The 18,529-nt window shown below is 48.1% G+C and overlaps 1 protein-coding gene across 2 annotated transcripts in view; it reads left to right on the forward strand.

Moving 5' to 3' along the window:
• Positions 1-18,423, forward strand: part of SHROOM2 (shroom family member 2) — a 143,501-nt gene extending 125,078 nt beyond the window's left edge. Inside the window, exons 7-10 of one of the 2 annotated variants that reach the window (XM_038586792.1) lie at positions 4,535-5,059; positions 6,239-6,410; positions 12,711-12,983; positions 15,655-18,423. In XM_038586792.1, coding sequence (XP_038442720.1) covers positions 4,535-5,059; positions 6,239-6,410; positions 12,711-12,983; positions 15,655-15,921 — 1,237 coding nt within the window. In that variant the 3' untranslated portion in view covers positions 15,922-18,423. The remainder of the gene's footprint in view (positions 1-4,534; positions 5,060-6,238; positions 6,411-12,710; positions 12,984-15,654) is intronic. The other variant, XM_038586793.1, reaches the window with a different exon arrangement.
• The last annotated feature ends 106 nt before the right edge of the window (positions 18,424-18,529 follow it).

Genomic DNA, 18,529 nt, shown 5'->3' on the forward strand with positions numbered 1-18,529 from the left:
TAAATAAATTAAAAAAAAAAAAGGGCAGCCCAGGTAGCTCAGCAGGTTAGTGCCGCCCTCAGCCTAGGGTGTGATCCTGGAGATCCAGGATCGAGTCCCACGTTGGGCTCCCTGCATGGGGCCTGCTTCTCCTCTGTCTCTCTCTCTTTCTTACATGATTAAATAAAATTTTTTTTAAATATTAAAAAAAAAAAAAAAAGAAGTGCTCAGACAGCTAGATTCTGGTCGGTATCTGGACCCATTGCCAAATTTGCCCTCCCTGTTCTGCCCTAGAAGTGCGGTGAGGCAGATGGTGGCCGTGCCGCCTTCGAAAGTTGCTCCCCAGGAGATCGCCCGTAGTGCTCTGAATTACTCCCCATTCGCCCGGGTGTTGTCTGCCGCTACACCATGGTGTGAGAGCGTGGAATCCCAGGGCCCCGCGGGCCCAGCCCTGCTGTGTGTCCACGCTCCCCCACCGACGGTCAGTAAGGAAAGCGAGCCTGGGCCTGGCCTTCCTCCCCTGCCTGTCGTTTGAGCTCAGCTCCAAGATACTGTTCTTGCCCGGCCCTCTGCGGACTTTAATTTCCTGAGTACGAGCTGCTCCCCTTCTCTCCTTCTCTGTCTGGTCTCCCCTTCTTCCAGTTACCCCTGGATCACGGTGCGCGTGTGCCGGCTGCCTGCTGGAGCTCGGGCCAGGGTGCGGGGCAGACTCCCGCCTTTGCTCACCTTTTGAGCAATTCCTGCGTGCCAGGTGCTGAGAGCTGCAGCCGGAATGCAAAGCAAAGGAGGTGCATGCTGCTGCCCTCCTCACTCAGGAATTCCAGAACAGGCATTCATGCCCAAAAAGGGGGCGGGGGCATCAACTCCTGTCCTAAAACTAGGTTAGCTTACTTTTTTTTTTTTTTTTTTAAGATTTTATTTATGACACACACACTCAGAGAGAGAGGGGCAGAGCCACAGGCAGAGGGAGAAGCAGGCCCCATGCAGGGAGCCTGATGTGGGACTCGATCCTGGGACTCCAGGATCAGGCCCTGGGCTGAAGGCGGCGCTAAACTGCTGAGCCACCCGGCGGCCCTGGATTAGGAATTGATACGATCCAGTTGTGGTAAGGTCTCATCTGCTGTGTTTTACCCCTGATTTTGAAGTAAACATTCATCCAACTTTTCCGGTGTAGAAGTCTGGACACTTTTCTAGAGGAGAGAGCATTTATGCTTAGAAAGGACCAGGAAGAGATGCTTTGTTGGAAAGTATATGTCGGTGTGTGAAGGACTTGTTCTCATTGTGTTCTTTTTTCCATGTCTTCCTGCCCTGGAAATCATTTCTCCACAAGTGCGGGAAAATAAATACGGGCAGACTTAGAAGTCAGTAATAGAGCCTGGCTGGCTCAGTTGGGAGATCATGGGATTCTTTTTTTTTTTTTTTTTTTATTCATGAAAGACACACAGAGAGAGAGGTAAAGACATAGGCAGAGAGAGAAGCAGGCTCCACACAGGGAGCCAGATGTGGGACTTGATCCAGGGACTCCAGGATCATGCCCTGGGCTGAAGGCAGACGCTCAACCTCTGAGCCACCCAGGTGTCCCAGATCATGGGATTCTTGATCTCAGGGTAATGAGTTCAAGCCCCACACTGGGTGTACAGCTGACTTAAAAAAAAATCAGGGTGCCTGGGTGGCTCAGTCACTAAAGTGCCTTTGGCTCAGGTGATGATCCTGGGGTCCTCAGATTGAGCCCCATGTCGGACTCCTTGCTTAGAGGGGAGTCTGCTTCTCCCTCTTTCTCCCTCTGCTCCAACCCCCCCCCCCCATTCTCTCTCTCTCTCTCCAATAAAAAAAATCTTAAAAAAAAAAGAAATAAATAATAGGTGGTCCAGGTTTCTAAGTGTGGAATGAAAGGAATGAAGAGGGGTTCTTGTTTCTCTGTCTTTGCTTAAATAAAATGCCAAAAGTTTCCTTCTGAAGTTTAGCACATCTAAATGGTATTTTCCACCAAGCTCGCCTTTTAAAATTTCTTCACAAAAAAGGCATTGGGGGGACTGTACGTGAATACTTAGATAAAACATCTAGTAATTTCTACTGGAGGAGAGAAGACAATACGAAATTATTTTAGCCTGTACACTGCAGTAAACGGGAAAAAACACACTGTGTTCCCAGCCACCAGTTAAAGAGCGGGGGATGGGGGGAGCATTTAATATAGAGCACTGGAACGTTCCTTGTGCTACACAAAATTTGGTCTGTTAGCATCACACTGTAGAGTGATTTTTTTTTTTTTTAAGATTTTACTTATTTATTCATGAGAGGCAGAGAGGGAGGCAGAGACACAGGCAGAGGGAGAAGCAAGCTCCACACAGGGAGCCCGACGTGGGACTCGATCCCAGGACCCCGGGATCACGCCCTGAGCCAAAGGCAGATGTTCAACCACTGAGCCACCCAGGTGTTCCTGTAGAAGTGATGTTAGGCCCACTAAGTTAGAAACAAGTTTGGAGTTTTGGCTTTGTGGTTTTCACTTGTTTTTTCCTTCCCTTCTGGGCACCAGCAGGTGGCTCTCTTTATCTAATCCGTCCTTTAAAAGTACTTGAAACGGAGGGCACCTGTGTGGCTCAATCGGTGAAGTGTCTGCCTTCTGCTCAGGTCACAATCCCTGGGTCCTGGCATCAAGTCTTGCGTCAGGCTCCCTGTTCAGCGAGGAGTCTACTTCGCCCTCTGCCCTCTGCCCCTACCTCTGCATGCTGCTCTGCCTACTTGTTCTCTCCATCTGTGTCAAATAAATAAATGAAATCTTTATTTTTTTTAAATTTTTTTAATTTTTATTTATTTATGATAGTCACACGGAGAGAGAGAGAGGCAGAGACACAGGCAGAGTGAGAAGCAGGCTCCATGCACCGGAAGCCCAACGTGGGACGATCCCGGGTCTCCAGGATCGCGCCCTGGGCCAAAGGCAGGCACTAAACCACTGTGCCACCCAGGGATCCCTAAATGAAATCTTTATTTTTATTTTTTATTTTTTTAAACAGAAAATCTTTTTTTTTTTTTTTTAATTTTTATTTATTTATGATAGTCACACACAGAGAGAGAGAGAGGCAGAGACACAGGCAGAGGGAGAAGCAGGCTCCATGCACCGGGAGCCCGATGTGGGATTCGATCCCCGGTCTTCAGGATCGCGCCCTGGGCCAAAGGCAGGCGCCAAACCGCTGCGCCACCCAGGGATCCCTAAATGAAATCTTTATTTTTATTTTTTTTCTTTAAACAGAAAATCTTTTTTTTTTTTTTAATTTTTATTTATTTATGATAGTCACACACAGAGAGAGAGAGAGGCAGAGACACAGGCAGAGGGAGAAGCAGGCTCCATGCACCGGGAGCCCGATGTGGGATTCGATCCCGGGTCTTCAGGATCGCGCCCTGGGCCAAAGGCAGGCGCCAAACCGCTGCGCCACCCAGGGATCCCTAAATGAAATCTTTAAAAAAATTTTAAATACTTGAAACAGATTTTTGTCCCAGTGGCCCTGGTCCACAAGGTCCCTGGGGTGCAGTCCAACAAGGTGTAGCTGAGGGCATCCACAGTGTGCAGGGTTCCTAGATGAAGCCCCATCACACTGACCAGTTCCGTGTTCTCTCTGTCCTGTGGGGTGCACCCCAGCTACTCTCACTGGGAAATGTTTTTTATTAATCTTTCTTTCTTTCTTTTGAAGCAAAGTATGTGTGAGCAGGATTGAGGAGGGGGAGAGGGAGAGAGGGAATGTTAAGTAGACTCCACACCCAGTGCAGGGCTCCATGTGGGGCTCGATCTCACAACCCTGAGACCAAGACCTGAATGAGCTGCCACCACCACCACCACCCCTTTTTTTTTTACAGGAAAAGTGTGTCCTTAGTGAATCACTTAAATACTAATGAAAGCAAAGTGTCCTGTCTTTGCCGCCAGATCCATATGTGGCTGGTGTGAAAAGCCGTGTGAAGCATGGCTGGCAGTGCTGAGAGGTGGCAGGCAGGTGGAGGGTGACACCCAGGGCACACACCACAGGAGGAAGCTTCAGATTGGGGCCGGGGGATGGGTGGAGCTCAGTGTCTACTCAAAACACGACCACTCTTTCTAGAAATCTTCCCGTGGCCCAGACCCACACAGGCCCCCGTGGGTGTGCGCCGGCCCTGCTTTGAGCATTACAGAGGCTGTGAGGATAGTTCGTGAAAGAAGCCTAATAAGTGTTGCAGGCTTCCCGACCAAACAAAGCATAACTAAGTAGAAAATGTAACTTGTTAACATTTGCACTATTATCAGCAAGAAAATGAGCTTTAAACCATTGCCTCTCAGCCCAGGGATACACCCTTAGGCTTCTCTAGGTAGGTGGGTGTGGGGGTGACTTTGAAAATGGAATCTGGGTCCGGAAACAGGGCCTCTTCCACCTCCATTCCCTGTCCTGGGCCGTGTGATCCTAGAGGCTCCTTCCAGCACGTTCTCCAGCCGTCCGGGGAGGCGAGGGACCAGCCGGTTGCCATCCCTGGTAGCACCCTGTGCGGGGCTCACTGTGTGTTTTCAGCAGATGGCTCTTCCTTCTCTTCCCAGAATTGAGCGGGTGATCGATAACAATACCACGGTGAAGATGGTGCCCATCAAGATTGTGCACTCGGAGAGCCAGCCTGAGAAGGAGAGCCGCCAGGGCCTGGCCCGCACCGCCGAGCTGCCCGCGCTGCCCAGCGGGCTGGAGAGAGACCAGATCAAGACGCTCAGCACGTCGGAGCAGTCCTACTCACGCTTCTGCGTGTACAGCCGCCAGGGCGCTGAGCCCGAGCCGCAGCCGCCCAGCACCCCAGCGCCCCCCACCAAGGACAGCGGGGCCTCTCCTTCGGGGCTCAGCTACGTGAAGGCCAAAGAGAGGACAGCTGAAGACCTCAAGTCAGAAGAGCTGGCCCGGGAGATTGTGGGGAAGGATAAGTCCCTGGCCGATATCCTGGACCCCAGTGTGAAGATCAGAACCACCATGGACCTGATGGAGGGGATCTTCCCCAAAGACGAGCACCTCCTGGAGGAAGCCCAGCAGCGGAGGAAGCTGCTCCCCAAAATCCCCTCTCCTAGAACCACGGAGGAGAAGTAAGTACACTTGTCTTCAGTTCTGCAGCTTGCCCGTGCGTGCTTCTGCCCTCTTGCCCTCTTAGGCTTAAAAGGGCAAGAGGCTTATCTGTAGATTTCTTTTCATGATAACTTTTGGGGGGCAGATTTCCATAAGCCCTGCCCGGTGCTTTCCAGCACATTTTGGTTGTTTTGTGACCCTCCCAAAGGAGCCACTAAGGCCCCTTCCTGGGGCTGCCAGCTTTGGGGCCTGGCAAAGATGTGAAAATACCACAGCTCCAGTGCTGTCTTGGCTCAGGGCCACTGTGATTCGGAGTGATGCCCACAGGCTCCTTTCTCAGAAGACAGCGCTTCTTAGCTGGGACATCGTGTCCCTCCAGGGGATAGCTGGCGATTTTCTGATGCGTTTTTAGTTGTCATATCTGGGAGGTAGTCCTGGCATCCTGTGGGTGGAGACCAGGGAGGCTGTCAACACACTACAGTGCTCAGGACACCCTCATAGCAAAGAAGCACCCAGCCTCAAATGTTAATAATGAAGATTGATGATGATGATGATGATGATGATGATGATGATGATGATGGAGGATTTCTGTTCCTGGTGATGGAGCGCAGTAAGTGGATTACGTGGCCGCTGGTTTGGTAGGCATGTCCTTTGCACACTGTCTCATTCACAGCTGCCCACACCGGTGTGTGTGTGGTTATGTTTGTCCTGTTTGTTTACGCCCTGTCCATCAGCACCCTTACCTGACAATATGTGAGAGTGCCGGTGAAATGCAGCACAGAAGTACAAAGGGAGCAGACATGGCTGCAAGTAAAAAGGTGCATGTTGCACTTGGGGTCCCATGGCCCCACTTACACAGAACTGTGCACATCTAGTCCTTGTAGATGTGAGGCTTCTGGCGAAAACCATCCCTCTGCTCTCTTCCCTCCTGGGGGGAGATTTTTAGACATCTCTGCTTATTTGACTTTTTCCCCTTTTTAAAAAGCTGCATTCTGTAGACTTTAGGAGTGTCCATTTGGCAAATATTTTCTAGTTGTAACATTGTCACCTACTCCCCTTCCCCCTTTGGCTGTCTCATGCCCCTGGCTGTCATCTTTTGGTTAGCACCACTGTTAGCATGTCACAGGGCAGGCTGTGGGCTGGAAGGGGGCCTCTGTACCTATCGTCTCAGCTGATTGAAGTTCTGAGTTTTTCCCCAGGAAAGAGGAGCCAAGCGTGCCAGTGGCCTTGTCCCTTGCTACCAGTTCCACCTATTACAGTACATCGGCCCCCAAGGCCGAGTTGCTGATTAAGATGAAGGACCTACAGCAACAGCAGGAGCCAGAAGAGGATTCGGGGAGCGACTTGGACCATGACTTGTCGGTGAAGAAGGTAGGAAAGCCCACTGTCAATGACTGCATGTTCGTAGGTAGGCAGGGGGAGCTCGTCTCTCTGCTCCCAGCGTGGGCCCTGCTCCACATGTCCAGGGGCATGTGCATTTAGCTTTTGTGCAGGACGATGATGTTTGGGGCAATAGCATTAAGTCCTTTGTAGTTAAGCCTACTATTCCAAAACTGGGCCTTTTCCTGATTTACCATCTTTGTATAATAAGATCCAAGGTCATATTAAGTGGGTACTAGTCTCATTCAAACTTCAACTTGATATGACCCTTGTATCCCATTTAATTTTTTTAAGATTTATTTATTTATTTATTTATCTATTCATTCATGATAGACCTAGAGAGAGAGAGGCAGAGACACAGGCAGAGGGAGATGCAGGCTCCATGCCCGGACCCCATGGGACTCGATCCCAGGACTCCAGGATCGCTCCCCGGGGCCAAAGGCAGGCGCCAAACCGCTGAGCCACCCAGGGATCCCCTTGTATCCCATTTAAAATCTAGGGACTTGGGGCGCCTGGGTGGCTGTCAGTGAAACATCTGCCTTCAGCTCAGGTCATGATCTCAGGGTTCTGGGATGGGAGTCCTGCAACAGGCTCCCTGCTCAGCGGGGAGCCTGATTCTCCCTCTGCCCCTCCCCCATGTTCGTCCTCTTGCTTTCTCTTTCTTTCTCTCTCTCTCTCTCAAATAAATAAAATCTTTTTAAAAAAATAAATAAAAATAAGATCTAGGGACTTAATTGTGTGCCCTCCACCAAGTCACATGTTCTCTTTGAATATCAAGTTCCAGTACCTGTAACCAGATGATCATAATCCCAACAGTGGTTATAAAGTGCTTTGTCAACCAAAAAGTATCATTTGTTAACTCAAAGAACTCCTTAGGCATTTGGGGGCGTAACAGGAGACAAAACAGAATAGAGCCCTCCCTGACCCGAGGGGAAGCTTGTGTTCAGCCAACATAAAAACACCCATACAATACAGGGTCAGCACGCTATGGACTGTGGGCCAAACGTGGCCCACCACCTGCTTTTGTAAATATTGAAATACAGCCACATAGATCCATTTCTGTATGCTCTCTGGTGGCTTTCACACCACAGCAGCAGAGGTGAGTGCTTGCACCTGACCGTGTGGCCTGTAAAGTCAAAAATCTTTACTGTCTGGCCCTTTATGGAAAGATTTTGCCAGCCCTTAACATAGTACATTGGATGGTAAGAGAATGAAAACAGAGTGAGGAGTGGAGTGAAACAAAGGAATGTGATTACAGAGAGGGCCCCAATGAGCTGATTACCGAACGGTGACCTGGGGTGCTGCTGTGTGAGGGGTAAGCCCTGAGGGTGCCTAGGGGTGCTGTGGGGACAGGGACCAGCCCGTGCTAAGGTCCTGACGTAGGAGCCTCACGATGTGTTGAAGAAGCAGCAGGGGCCAGGGGCTGGAGCTGTGTGGAAGAGGAATGGAGGATTGGAGATGAAGTCAGAATGAGGTCGGGGACCAGTGAGTAGTCATGAGGTCATAGTAGGGACAGAATTACCGCTATCCGTGTCAGTGTCATCACTACTATGTTAGCTTGAAACCTTCATGATGTGTCAGCACGCCAGATCTGTGCCAGCTAGGTGCTGCTTACCTGTTTTTTTAATAGGAAACCCTCAGCATTAAAGGGATGAAGAAATTGCCAAAGAAGGTCTGTCCCAGAGGACACCACATACTGTTTATTCCCAGGGCCTGGAGCTGGTTTAAATGCTACCAGGAAGACAAAAGGAGGGAACCAGCATTTTGTGAATGTTTTCCTATGCTTAGTACTTTGGAAAAGAGCTTTCATTAAAAAATACTTTTTTTTTTTAACAAAAATCTTTGCAAAAAATTATGCTGGAAGTCTGCTTCTGTCAGTAGTGGTTTAAAAATGCCGCTGGTTGATTTCAGATATAATAGAAGAAATACCGTGACTCGTGCTGAAACAAAAATTACTTTCAGTGTTTTGGGAAACAGTACCTTTTTTTTTTTTTTTTTTTTAGATTTTATTTATTTATTCATGAGAGAGGCAGAGACACAGGCAGAGGGAGAAGCAGGCTCTATGCAGGGAGCCTGACGGGGGACTCGATCCCGAGTCTCCAGGGTCAGGCCCTGGGCTGCAGGTGGCACTAAACAGCTGAGCCACCCGGGCTGCCCAACAGTAGCTTTTTGATTAAAGGAATCGAAGGAAATGATTAGCATTTTGGTCCTGGGACTTCTAGAGGCCCTGTATCTGGCTTAGGGTTGCATTTTTTGTTTGTTTGTTTAATAAAGAATCAAAAATGTTTTTACTTATTCTCATAAAAGTAGAAGAAATGTACATTGGTACATTTCTAATTCCATCCTCACCCTAGATATAGGTGACTGTGCTCTTCCCGACATGCCCTTGTTTCTCCTGCTGTGATGAATTTGGGGCACAGCATGCCCTATGTGGCACTTTCTTTTTTTTTTTTTTTTTTTTTAAGATTTTATTTATTCATGAGAAACAGAGAAAGGCAGAGACACAGGCAGAGGGAGAAGCAGGCTCCATGCAGGGAGCCCGACGTGAGACTTGATCCTGGGTCTCCAGGGTCAGGCCCTGGGCTGAAGGCAGGCGCTCAACCACTGAGCCACCCGGGCTGTTATGTGGCACTTTCTTGTTTTGCTTTTGGGAGGCACGAGATGCTGGGCCACCGCCTCCTTTCCTGTGGCTGCTTCAGGATTGAGAGGAGTCCCTATGAATTGAATTTACCGCCTGACAGCCTGCCCCCGCCCCACCCTCCATGATTAAGCTCTTAAGCCAATGGACACATTTTGTTCAAAATGCACCTGTTGAACAATTTCACCATAAATGGCAAATGCTATAAATCACAGTTCTGTGCAGTGTCAGTGACTCAGGAATCCTGGTTTTTGGCTTGATTTGACAAAGGTGACTGCTACCCTTCTTTCCACTACCCACAAATACACTGTGCCCTGTGCTTGGGCAAAAGTGTGCACAGGGGCAGAAGAGGAAGTGAGCGCTGTGAAGGTGTACCTGATGGGCCAGGTGTACCTTCTAGACACCGTGGGATTTGGGGTCTAGAACAGCAAGAGTACCAGACATTCCACGGTGACCTGGGCTGTCATGATCACAGTTATTGCTGCGTGCTCACGGAGCCGAATCGAGTGACCCCATGCGCTAGGGAAGACTAAGGACATAGGCAAGAGAATGAAGGGCCCTTCACAGGGAAGCAGGTAGGGAATTCTGGTGTCTCGTTGAAGGCATCACACTGGGAAGGCTGAATGTATTTTTTATACCTGGGGCGGCCCAGGCACACTGCTCAGAAGGCGCCCTGCTTGAGGCGTGGGACTCTTTAGGAGAACCAGACCAAACACACTCATTGGTCAAAGTCTGGAATCTGAGAGGGTTATGGTTTCTCCCTAGAGCCAAGAGGTGGGCAAAGAAGGCCCAGAGAGAAAAGACTTCATTTCCCCCACGGAGTGGGACAGAAGTTAGGTATGTGGGGACCAACAGAACAGAGGTGAGAGGCAACAGTGCAGCTGCGGCCTCTGCCACCACTCACCCCTATAACCCAGGCCTCCCCGAACGCCGCGTGCTGCAGAACAGGCGCAGATGAGCTTGCCTGAGGTTCCTCTGTGGTGGGCTAGGCCTCCTGCACCCGGGCTGCTGCTGAGAGGGATTGATGCGTGTGCCTCCTGGGTCAGGCCTTGTCCCAAGATCTTTGCAAGTCCACGTCTGTGCTGCTTATAATGGCCCTTTAAGGAAGAAGGGGAGGGTGTTTCTAATAAAAACTTATGTAAGGCATATAAAGGAATCAAAGGAATTTGGGCTCCTTCCAGAACACCCAGTTTCAAGTTAGCTCAGCTGATACTACAGGTTTGAAGGCACATTTTCATGCATTGGCATGAAATCGTTGTTATGGTAATTGCTAAAGAATAATGACACTGAAGAATTACCAGGAACACTGGCTAGGGCTCCTCATACATCCACAATCCTCTGAATTACTTGAGGTATTCATTCAGCTTAGGGTTGGCTTCAGGCAAGAACTTGGAAAGTTCTCCATCCCTATAATCTGTTTTGTGCTTTTCCATAAAGTAATGAATATCTGCAAAAGAGCCATCTTAGCTGTGGCATTCGAAGTTGATTTAAACCATCTCGCCAGATAAGTTGGATACACGGACACACAGATAGGCAGGCACAGGCACACTCAGATTCCCACACTCGGAGACAAAACATCAAAGTAATGTAGATGCATACAGTTTTAAGTGACTGAGGAAGAAAATGTCTTCGCATCCTGAGCAGCTAGAAGCTGACCTGAAAAAACCACTGAGTCAGGGAAAGCATCTGCCTTCAGCTCAGGTCATGATCTCAGGGCCCGGAGTTCAAGCCCCATGTCAGGCTCCCCGCTCAGTGGGCAGTCTGCTTCTCCCCAGCTGTCTCTCCCTCTCTCGTTACCTCAAACAAAATAAAATCTTTATAAGAAAAAAAAAAGCCTAAAGCAATTTATAAATTCCATGTGGTCTGTCTTAAGAGAAAAACCATGCTGATTGATCAGCATTGAGGACAGCTGTCCTTTAAAACGGCTTCCCATTGGGACGCCTGGGTGGCTTAGTGGTTGAGCGCCTGCCTTTGGCTCAGGTCGTGATCCCGCGGTCCTGGGATCGAGTCCCACGTCGGGCTCCTTGCCTCTCCCTCTGCCTGTGTCTCTGCCTCTCTATCTGTATCTCTCATGAATAAATAAATAAAATCTTTTGAAAAAATAAAACTGCTTCCCATTGTAATCTGCCGGCTGTCTAGGGGCGCTGATAAGCCTGAGGCACATTGAGCCAAGAAGAGGCAGTGCCCTGATGAATCCTGTGCCTTTGAGGTCTGGGGGGTTATTTATTTTTTTTAAAGATTTTATTTATTTATTCATAGAGACAGAGAGAGAGAGAGGCAGAGACACAGGCAGAGGGAGAAGCAGGCATCATACAGAGAGCCTGACGTGGGACTCAATCCAGGGTCTCCAGGATCACGCCCTGGGCTGCAGGCGGAGCTAAACCGCTGTGCCACCGGGGCTGCCCTGGGGGGTTATTTTTATATATGTGTATGCACACACAGATGCTGGATGGAGATTCTCTGTCAATGCTTCATCCTGAGACAAAACTGCCGTGTGATCAGCTCATTCCAAGTGTGCAGTGCTGCGCTAGCAGTTCAGTGTGTCCTTCCTGCAGGCCGCCATGGGTGGACCTAATGGCAGAAACATGTCCGTGATCATAAGAAAGTAATTTTTTCCAGGGCGGGGTTCACACATTGTACTTCTTTAGAGCCATCCCTATAACTCTTCCCAAATATAACAAAGGAGGCAGCTAATCTTGCCACTCAAGTCAGATCATATGGCACCGCTTCACTTCACGAGGGTGGACAATTTATAGGTTTTATTTTTTATTTTTGACCTTTAAAAAATAAAGATTTTATTTAATTATTTATTTGACACACAGGGAGAGCACAAGCAGGGGGAGTGACAGGGAGAGGGAGAAGCAGACTCCCTGCTGAACAGGGAGCCCAACATAGGGCCTGATCCCAGGTCCCCAGGATCATGATATGAGCCAAAGACTGACGCTTAACCCACTGAGCCACCCAAGCACCTCAAAAATAATCATTTAAAGGGCTAGTGGGAAAGGAGAATGGGGAGTTCGTATTTAACGGCCAGAGCTTCAGTTGGGGATCATGAGAAAGTTCCAGAGACTAGTAATGATGACGGTCATACAGCACATATACTTAATGTCACAGAGTGTTGCACTTAAAAATGGGTAAAATGATCATGTTATATATATTCTAAATAAATAATATATATAAATAATATATATATTTAATTTAGAAATATATATTAATATATTAATATGTTGATTATAATATATAAATATGATATATTAATTATATAAATATTGATATATTATATCATATATAAATATATTAGTATATTAATATGATATATTAATTATATATTATATTAATATATGTTATGTTATATAATATATATTTTATATTATATATTATATGTATAATATATGTAATTAATTTAGATATATATATATATATATATATATATATATGTATATTTCTAAATGCCAGTGACTTAACCAGGAGCTGTTATCCTTCCCCTGGTCTTATAAGTCCTCTGTTGTTTGATGCAAAGTAAACCTTTACCCCATTCAGCTGAATTCCACACAGGTCACTTATCTCAGAGCATGGGAGCGGTGACCACGGCTGCAGATGCCAGCTTGGGGCCGTCCTCATGGGTGTTTGCATGCCACCCTGTGTCCCCACAGCAGGAACTCATTGAGAGCATCAGTCGCAAGCTGCAAGTGCTTCGGGAAGCCCGGGAGAGCCTGCTGGAAGACATCCAAGCCAACAGCGCCCTTGGGGACGAGGTGGAGGCCATTGCCAAAGATGTCTGCAAACCCAACGAGTTCGACAAGTTCCGCATGTTCATTGGGGACCTGGAGAAAGTGGTCAACCTTCTGCTGTCGCTGTCCGGCCGCCTGGCCCGAGTGGAGAATGCCCTCAATAATTTGGACGACAGTACTTCTCCTGGTGATCGGGTAGGTACCTCGTGTCCGATCTGGACGTCAGCGCGGCCTGTGAGCATTGTGCACAAGGTGTCATAAGGTCACGCCGTGAAGCCACACACAGTTCTCTAGCAGCCCATCCCGGGCTCTCCCTCTCTTTCTGGTAACTGAGACAGGTGCTGCCGCGGGGTACAGGGGCCAGAGCGCCGTCATCACTGGACCGCCGGGCTGCTGTGATCCTTGGGAGGAGCCGTGGCTGCTTTGTGACATCTTTTCATCTGTCCCCATGGATCGTTACTAATAACTGTCTCTTCCTAGGAAAGAGTCCTTTTCACTTTTCTTGACTACGTGTGAGTGGAGCTCACCTACTCTGACAAACTGTAAACACTCAGTGATAATAAAACGTGATGTTGCTGCTTTTAACAGGAGTGCACATAGCAGTCTGGAAAGAGGCAAACGACTTGCCAGCCTTTTCTCCTTCCTGGAGGTGTGCAGCTTGGAACATGTCTCATAGTTTCGGTGTTTCACACACAGAATACGGGAAATAATACCTGCCTCGTTGGCTTTTCTTCCAGGTCAAATATCAGCAAAAGATTGAGTTTGATTCTTTGAGTAGGCTGTCAAATGATCATCTTAATTATTAATAAGACTTCTTAACTTCTCTGAAAGGAGGGGCAGAAGAAGCACCCTTCTCCCTTATTCCAGGTGAGAGTGGTGTCATCCACATAAATCTTCTCAAGTGTGGCTTTCAGACCATTGTTGTTCTGCGCTTAGCTAAGTCATTAGTTACTACCATTTCAACATACTATATAAGCATTTAAAAAATAACTGAGACCCTTGGGTGATTTCAGATTCCATATTGCTGTTTTTCCCATCCTTACCAGGTGTATCTAAAAAGAGTTAGGGGCGCCCGGGTGGTTCAGTGGTTGAGCGTCCCCCTTCAGCTCAGGGCATGATCCTGGGGTCCTGGGATTGAGTCCAGCATCAGGCTCCCTACAGGGAGCTTGCTTCTCCCTCTGCCTGTGTCCCTGCCTCTCTCTCTCTCTCTCTCTTTGTGTCTCTCATGAATAAATAAATAAATAAAAATAAATTTTTAAAAAAAGAGGAAAATAACACAAACAGGAAAGAGATTTATTTTTACATAATTGGAATATTCTCAAGCATTAAAATAAGTGAAAAAATAGTATGGCCTTTGCAACTCAGCTCATCTTTGATTCATCTTTCTTTCTGTGTATGTGGAAGAACAGAGACTTTATTTAGAATTTCAGGATGATAGAAAGAATCACAACACTAAGTACCACATGCGTGGTCCTCCTGGGTACCAGACTCTGCAGCCCTCACTCCGTCCCTGGGGGTCCCTCCAAAGGCAGTGTTTCATGGCCACAGCCAGATGCAGTGCAGTGGTCCAGTCTCCAGCATAGCTGGCATTGGAGGGGAATCCATTTGGGCAGCCAAATCTCAGGGAAGCTAAACTTTTCAGAGACAGACATCGTAACCAGTTAAAAGCCATGGAGGGAGGTTTTATAAGGCTCCCTTCATCTTTCCAGATAGAAAATGAACACGTGAGTTGATGCAGACACATCAGATCCTCCTCACAATCTCTGCAGCTTCCTGTCCCCACTCAGCCCAACTGATTTCAATAGCCTGAAGCAGACTTCTAGAATCCGTTAACATCGGCTTCCCTTTGGGTTGGAATTAATTTGCTTTGCCTCCCCTCTTTCCGTGAAAATTCACTGTATGTGTGTTTGACGTGAAGCTAGAGGTGTCCCTCAGGAGCGGGCAGGGTGCCCTACAAGGCGATGGGGTTTGCAGGTGCTTCCTGGAAGCCCCGAGTCGAGAGTGCTCTTCCTGAGTGTGCCTGTTTTACAGAGCGCCGCTGCGTCCTAGACCGCTCCCGTGTGGCTGTGGATCAGTGTCCGTGGCCAGGTTGCAAAGTAGCGGAATAACAGAGTGGCTGTCCTGGTGCCTGAGTGCAAATCACACCGAGGAGATGAACCCCCGGCCTCCACCAGTTGACATTGGAAGGCATTTAATGCATTTGTCTCTTCCTTCTTAGTTTTCATTAAACTTGGGGATGGTAGGGACAGCTAAGTGTGTATTTTGCAACTATGAGTGCCATGTTTTGGGGACGGGTTCGTCTGTGTCCCCCCTAGCAGGACCCTTGTAAGGAGCCCGGGTATCTGCCCCCAGCCCTGTATCCCTTCTGCCTGCCCTGGCCCCCTGACCCGCATCCTTCTGCAAGGCTGCCCAGAGGCTCTTCCTCCTGCCCCAGTGGTTTAGAGACCCGGCTCTAGAAGTTCTTTAGACTCTATTTCTTTTGCCTACTTTACTCCATGTCTTGCCACAGACAGGCCTCTGGCCTGCCTGGGATCCCCGGGTCCTTTACACCTCTTGAGCCTCTCCGAACTCTCTAGTTGTCTGTCCCTGGCCCAGTCTTCTCATCACAGCGGTAGGAAAAAGTGAGGGTGTCCCAAACCGTGAGTGCTTACGGGGGTGCTGGGGCTGGAGTCTGCTGCAGCCACCGAGTACATTCCGCCCACACCCCAAGTCTTCCCGCGTACATGTCATCAGGTCTCTGGTCCCTGCCTTTGGTGCCAGGGCCTCCACTGAACCAGCCCCCACACCTGCTGGCATTGTCAAGGCGCTGGCTGCAGCCCCTGCTCTAGGCCTAGTCCTCAACGGGCTTGTCTCTCTCTCTCCACAGCAATCGCTGCTCGAGAAGCAACGGGTTCTCATCCAACAGCACGAGGATGCCAAGGAACTGAAGGAGAACCTGGACCGCCGGGAGCGCATCGTGTTCGACATCCTGGCCAGCTATCTCAGCGAGGAGAGCCTGGCGGACTATGAGCATTTTGTGAAGATGAAGTCCGCCCTCATCATCGAGCAGCGGGAGCTGGAAGATAAGATACACCTGGGTGAAGAGCAGCTGAAGTGCTTGTTCGACAGCCTTCAGCCCGAAAGAGGCAAATAGGAGGCCCGTCCCTGGCAGCCGACAGGAACTGGCCCTCGGAGCTCCGTTCCTGAGGATGCAAGTAGAAACCTCAGCCTGTATTTATCTCCAGTAGAGCAAATCCTCTGGTAGCAAAATGGCTCTTAGGAAAGCAATAACTTCCATGTATGTTTGCAATGATTTATTTAATTTTTTAGTTTCCCTTTTGAATGCTGAGTAGAATGTCTCACTGGTAGCCATTCTCCTTTGCAAGTTAGCACACGTGGCACCAGGCTCCGGGGGACGGCGACTCTCCACAGTCTAGACTGTGGGCTCTGCTCACGCCATGCATGCGAGTGGTTATAGTCACTGCTAGGTCTGCCCTTCCTCCCATCCACTCGGGAAGCGGCCCCGCTGGGTGGGGTGCGTGAGACGGGAAGCCCTGGTGCACATCTTACTCTGTGATTCGTCCAAAGCATGGGCTGCCATGTTTTATCCCTCTTCGTCCAATGGTGTGGAGTGTTTGTTGTCCCTCATTCATTGTCCACCAGCAAAAATCATGATGATAGGATGGTAATTTATTAACATTTAGGAAAAGTGAATAGTTTCCGAGTAGTTAAAAACCCAGCTGTGAAATGAATAACCTGCATGTTGGGTTCACTCATTCTAAAACCATCACTGAAAGAAACAGTCTGCATGCTTTAAAACACACCCACAGAACAAATAGCTTTAGTACTGATGTTATGGCCCAAGGGATGTTTTTTCCTGCAGGGTGAAATTGCTTGGTTAATCGTGGGTCCAGTAGTGTTACGTGCTTGCTAGACATTTGTTTCATGAGACCAATGGTGTGTTTCTGAAATTACTTTTCCCCAAAACACTTCTTTTGTTGCAAATGGTTGTTAACGATAATCGGCTACTTGTCTCTTTTTGCCTCCTTAAATCTGCTACCTTGCTATAAGGGTCCTATGCATTTGCTTATAAGAACCTTTCCTCTGGCTTTTCAGAGGTCCTATGAACTAGACAACCCCTAAAGTTGATCTTCTTCTGCCCATTTTATTGGTTGAAATTGCAAGATTCTAAAGAGAGTCTGTGCAGTAGGAAAACACTGTCGTGCTGTCGGTTTCCAGTGGACAAGTCACAGACTGGGAGAAAAGACTTGCCAAGCATGTATGTGACAAAGGATCTAGATCCAGAGCACATAAAGAACTTTGAGAACTCAACAGTAAGAGAACAAACAGCCCAGTTAGAACGTGGGCAAGAGACTTACCTTGGCACTTCACCAAAGAGGATATGTGCACGGCAAACAAGCCTGTGGGAAGATGTTCAACCACCAGTGGCTTGGTTATGACTCATTTTTTATCTACGTCGTTGCAGACCTAATGTGTGCTCATTCACAGATGCTCATCTGATTCAATGCCTGGTAAATGGCAGGAGAACCCCTTGGGTGAATTCGTATTGAGCTGACATCCAGACATTTGTTTGATGGAGGGATCGTTTAGATCCTCATTTCCCCCTATTCCCACAAAAGTTTGCCAACAGGTAGGGAGTGTATGTCCCTTTGTCAGCAGTGACCATTGCCTTACCAAAACACACGTGCACATGAATGTCTTAACTGACTGATGTCTATACTTCCTGAGCCAGAGAGGGTGAGCTGGACTCCTGAGCCACAGCATGGATGTCTGTGCACCCCGGGGAGGGGTCCCAACTGGCAAGCTTCAGTAATGCAGGCAATAAACACTTTTTGGCAACCCAGCCATGCCAAAAAGATAAATGCCTTTTCACAAGTTTTCATCCCTCTTAAATTAAGCTATTTCTATCTGACTTGAAAAATTCCCCATCCTGCCAATGAAGTGTCCTCCTTCCCTCCTGGTGCAGTCCCTTGCTGTGAAAACTGGTCACTTCAGAAAAGGTGAAGCTGGCTGTCCACGGACCTCCATCGTTCTCCCTCAGGGGGACAACCACAGTAGTTTGAGTGTAATTTGCTTTTAATTTAGACAAAGCTTTTATCTGTGATTCTTTCCCCTCAAATACAGTATTGTGAATCATTTTGATGATCAATATGTAAAATGTGAATAATAGAATTTATGTGTCTGGATCCAGCCTTTTGAGGGCTATTGAGGACTTTCTCTTACACATAGCAATATATAGTGCTCTATTACCCTCTCAGCAAAGCACATGTCATCATACGTGTCCTGTGCCCGTCCCGTTTGCCTCTTAAATGTCTGGTTAGCAGGGACCCAAAGATTTCAGTGAGTCAATGTACATAACTGTATATAGCTATATTATTGCATACGACAACGATCTGGTGCTAATGTTCTGCCCTTGGCATTCTTAGGTGGTGGCTGACTCCCCTCCTCTGTCATAACTCAGCTCTGGAATGCTCTATATAGCAAGGTTTCAGTCAGGGGCATTGCCTGTGGCTTTTATCCTGCCGTCCACTGTGGAGAATGTGTACATATTTCATGCTTGACACTTACCACTTACCTCTCAACACATCATCCTGCTTGACTTTAACAAAATAAATAGTGTCTCTGAGTGAATGGAGCATGTCTCTGATTTACCTAGGTTAGTTTTTGTTTTGTTTGTTTGTTTTTAAATAGTTAGACTGTTCTCGCCATATGCCCAATTCTGAAACTACTGATAAGTTGTG

Source organism: Canis lupus, chromosome X (assembly GCF_011100685.1).
Source record: "Canis lupus familiaris isolate Mischka breed German Shepherd chromosome X, alternate assembly UU_Cfam_GSD_1.0, whole genome shotgun sequence".
In the NCBI taxonomy this organism is placed as follows: Eukaryota; Metazoa; Chordata; class Mammalia; order Carnivora; family Canidae; genus Canis; species Canis lupus.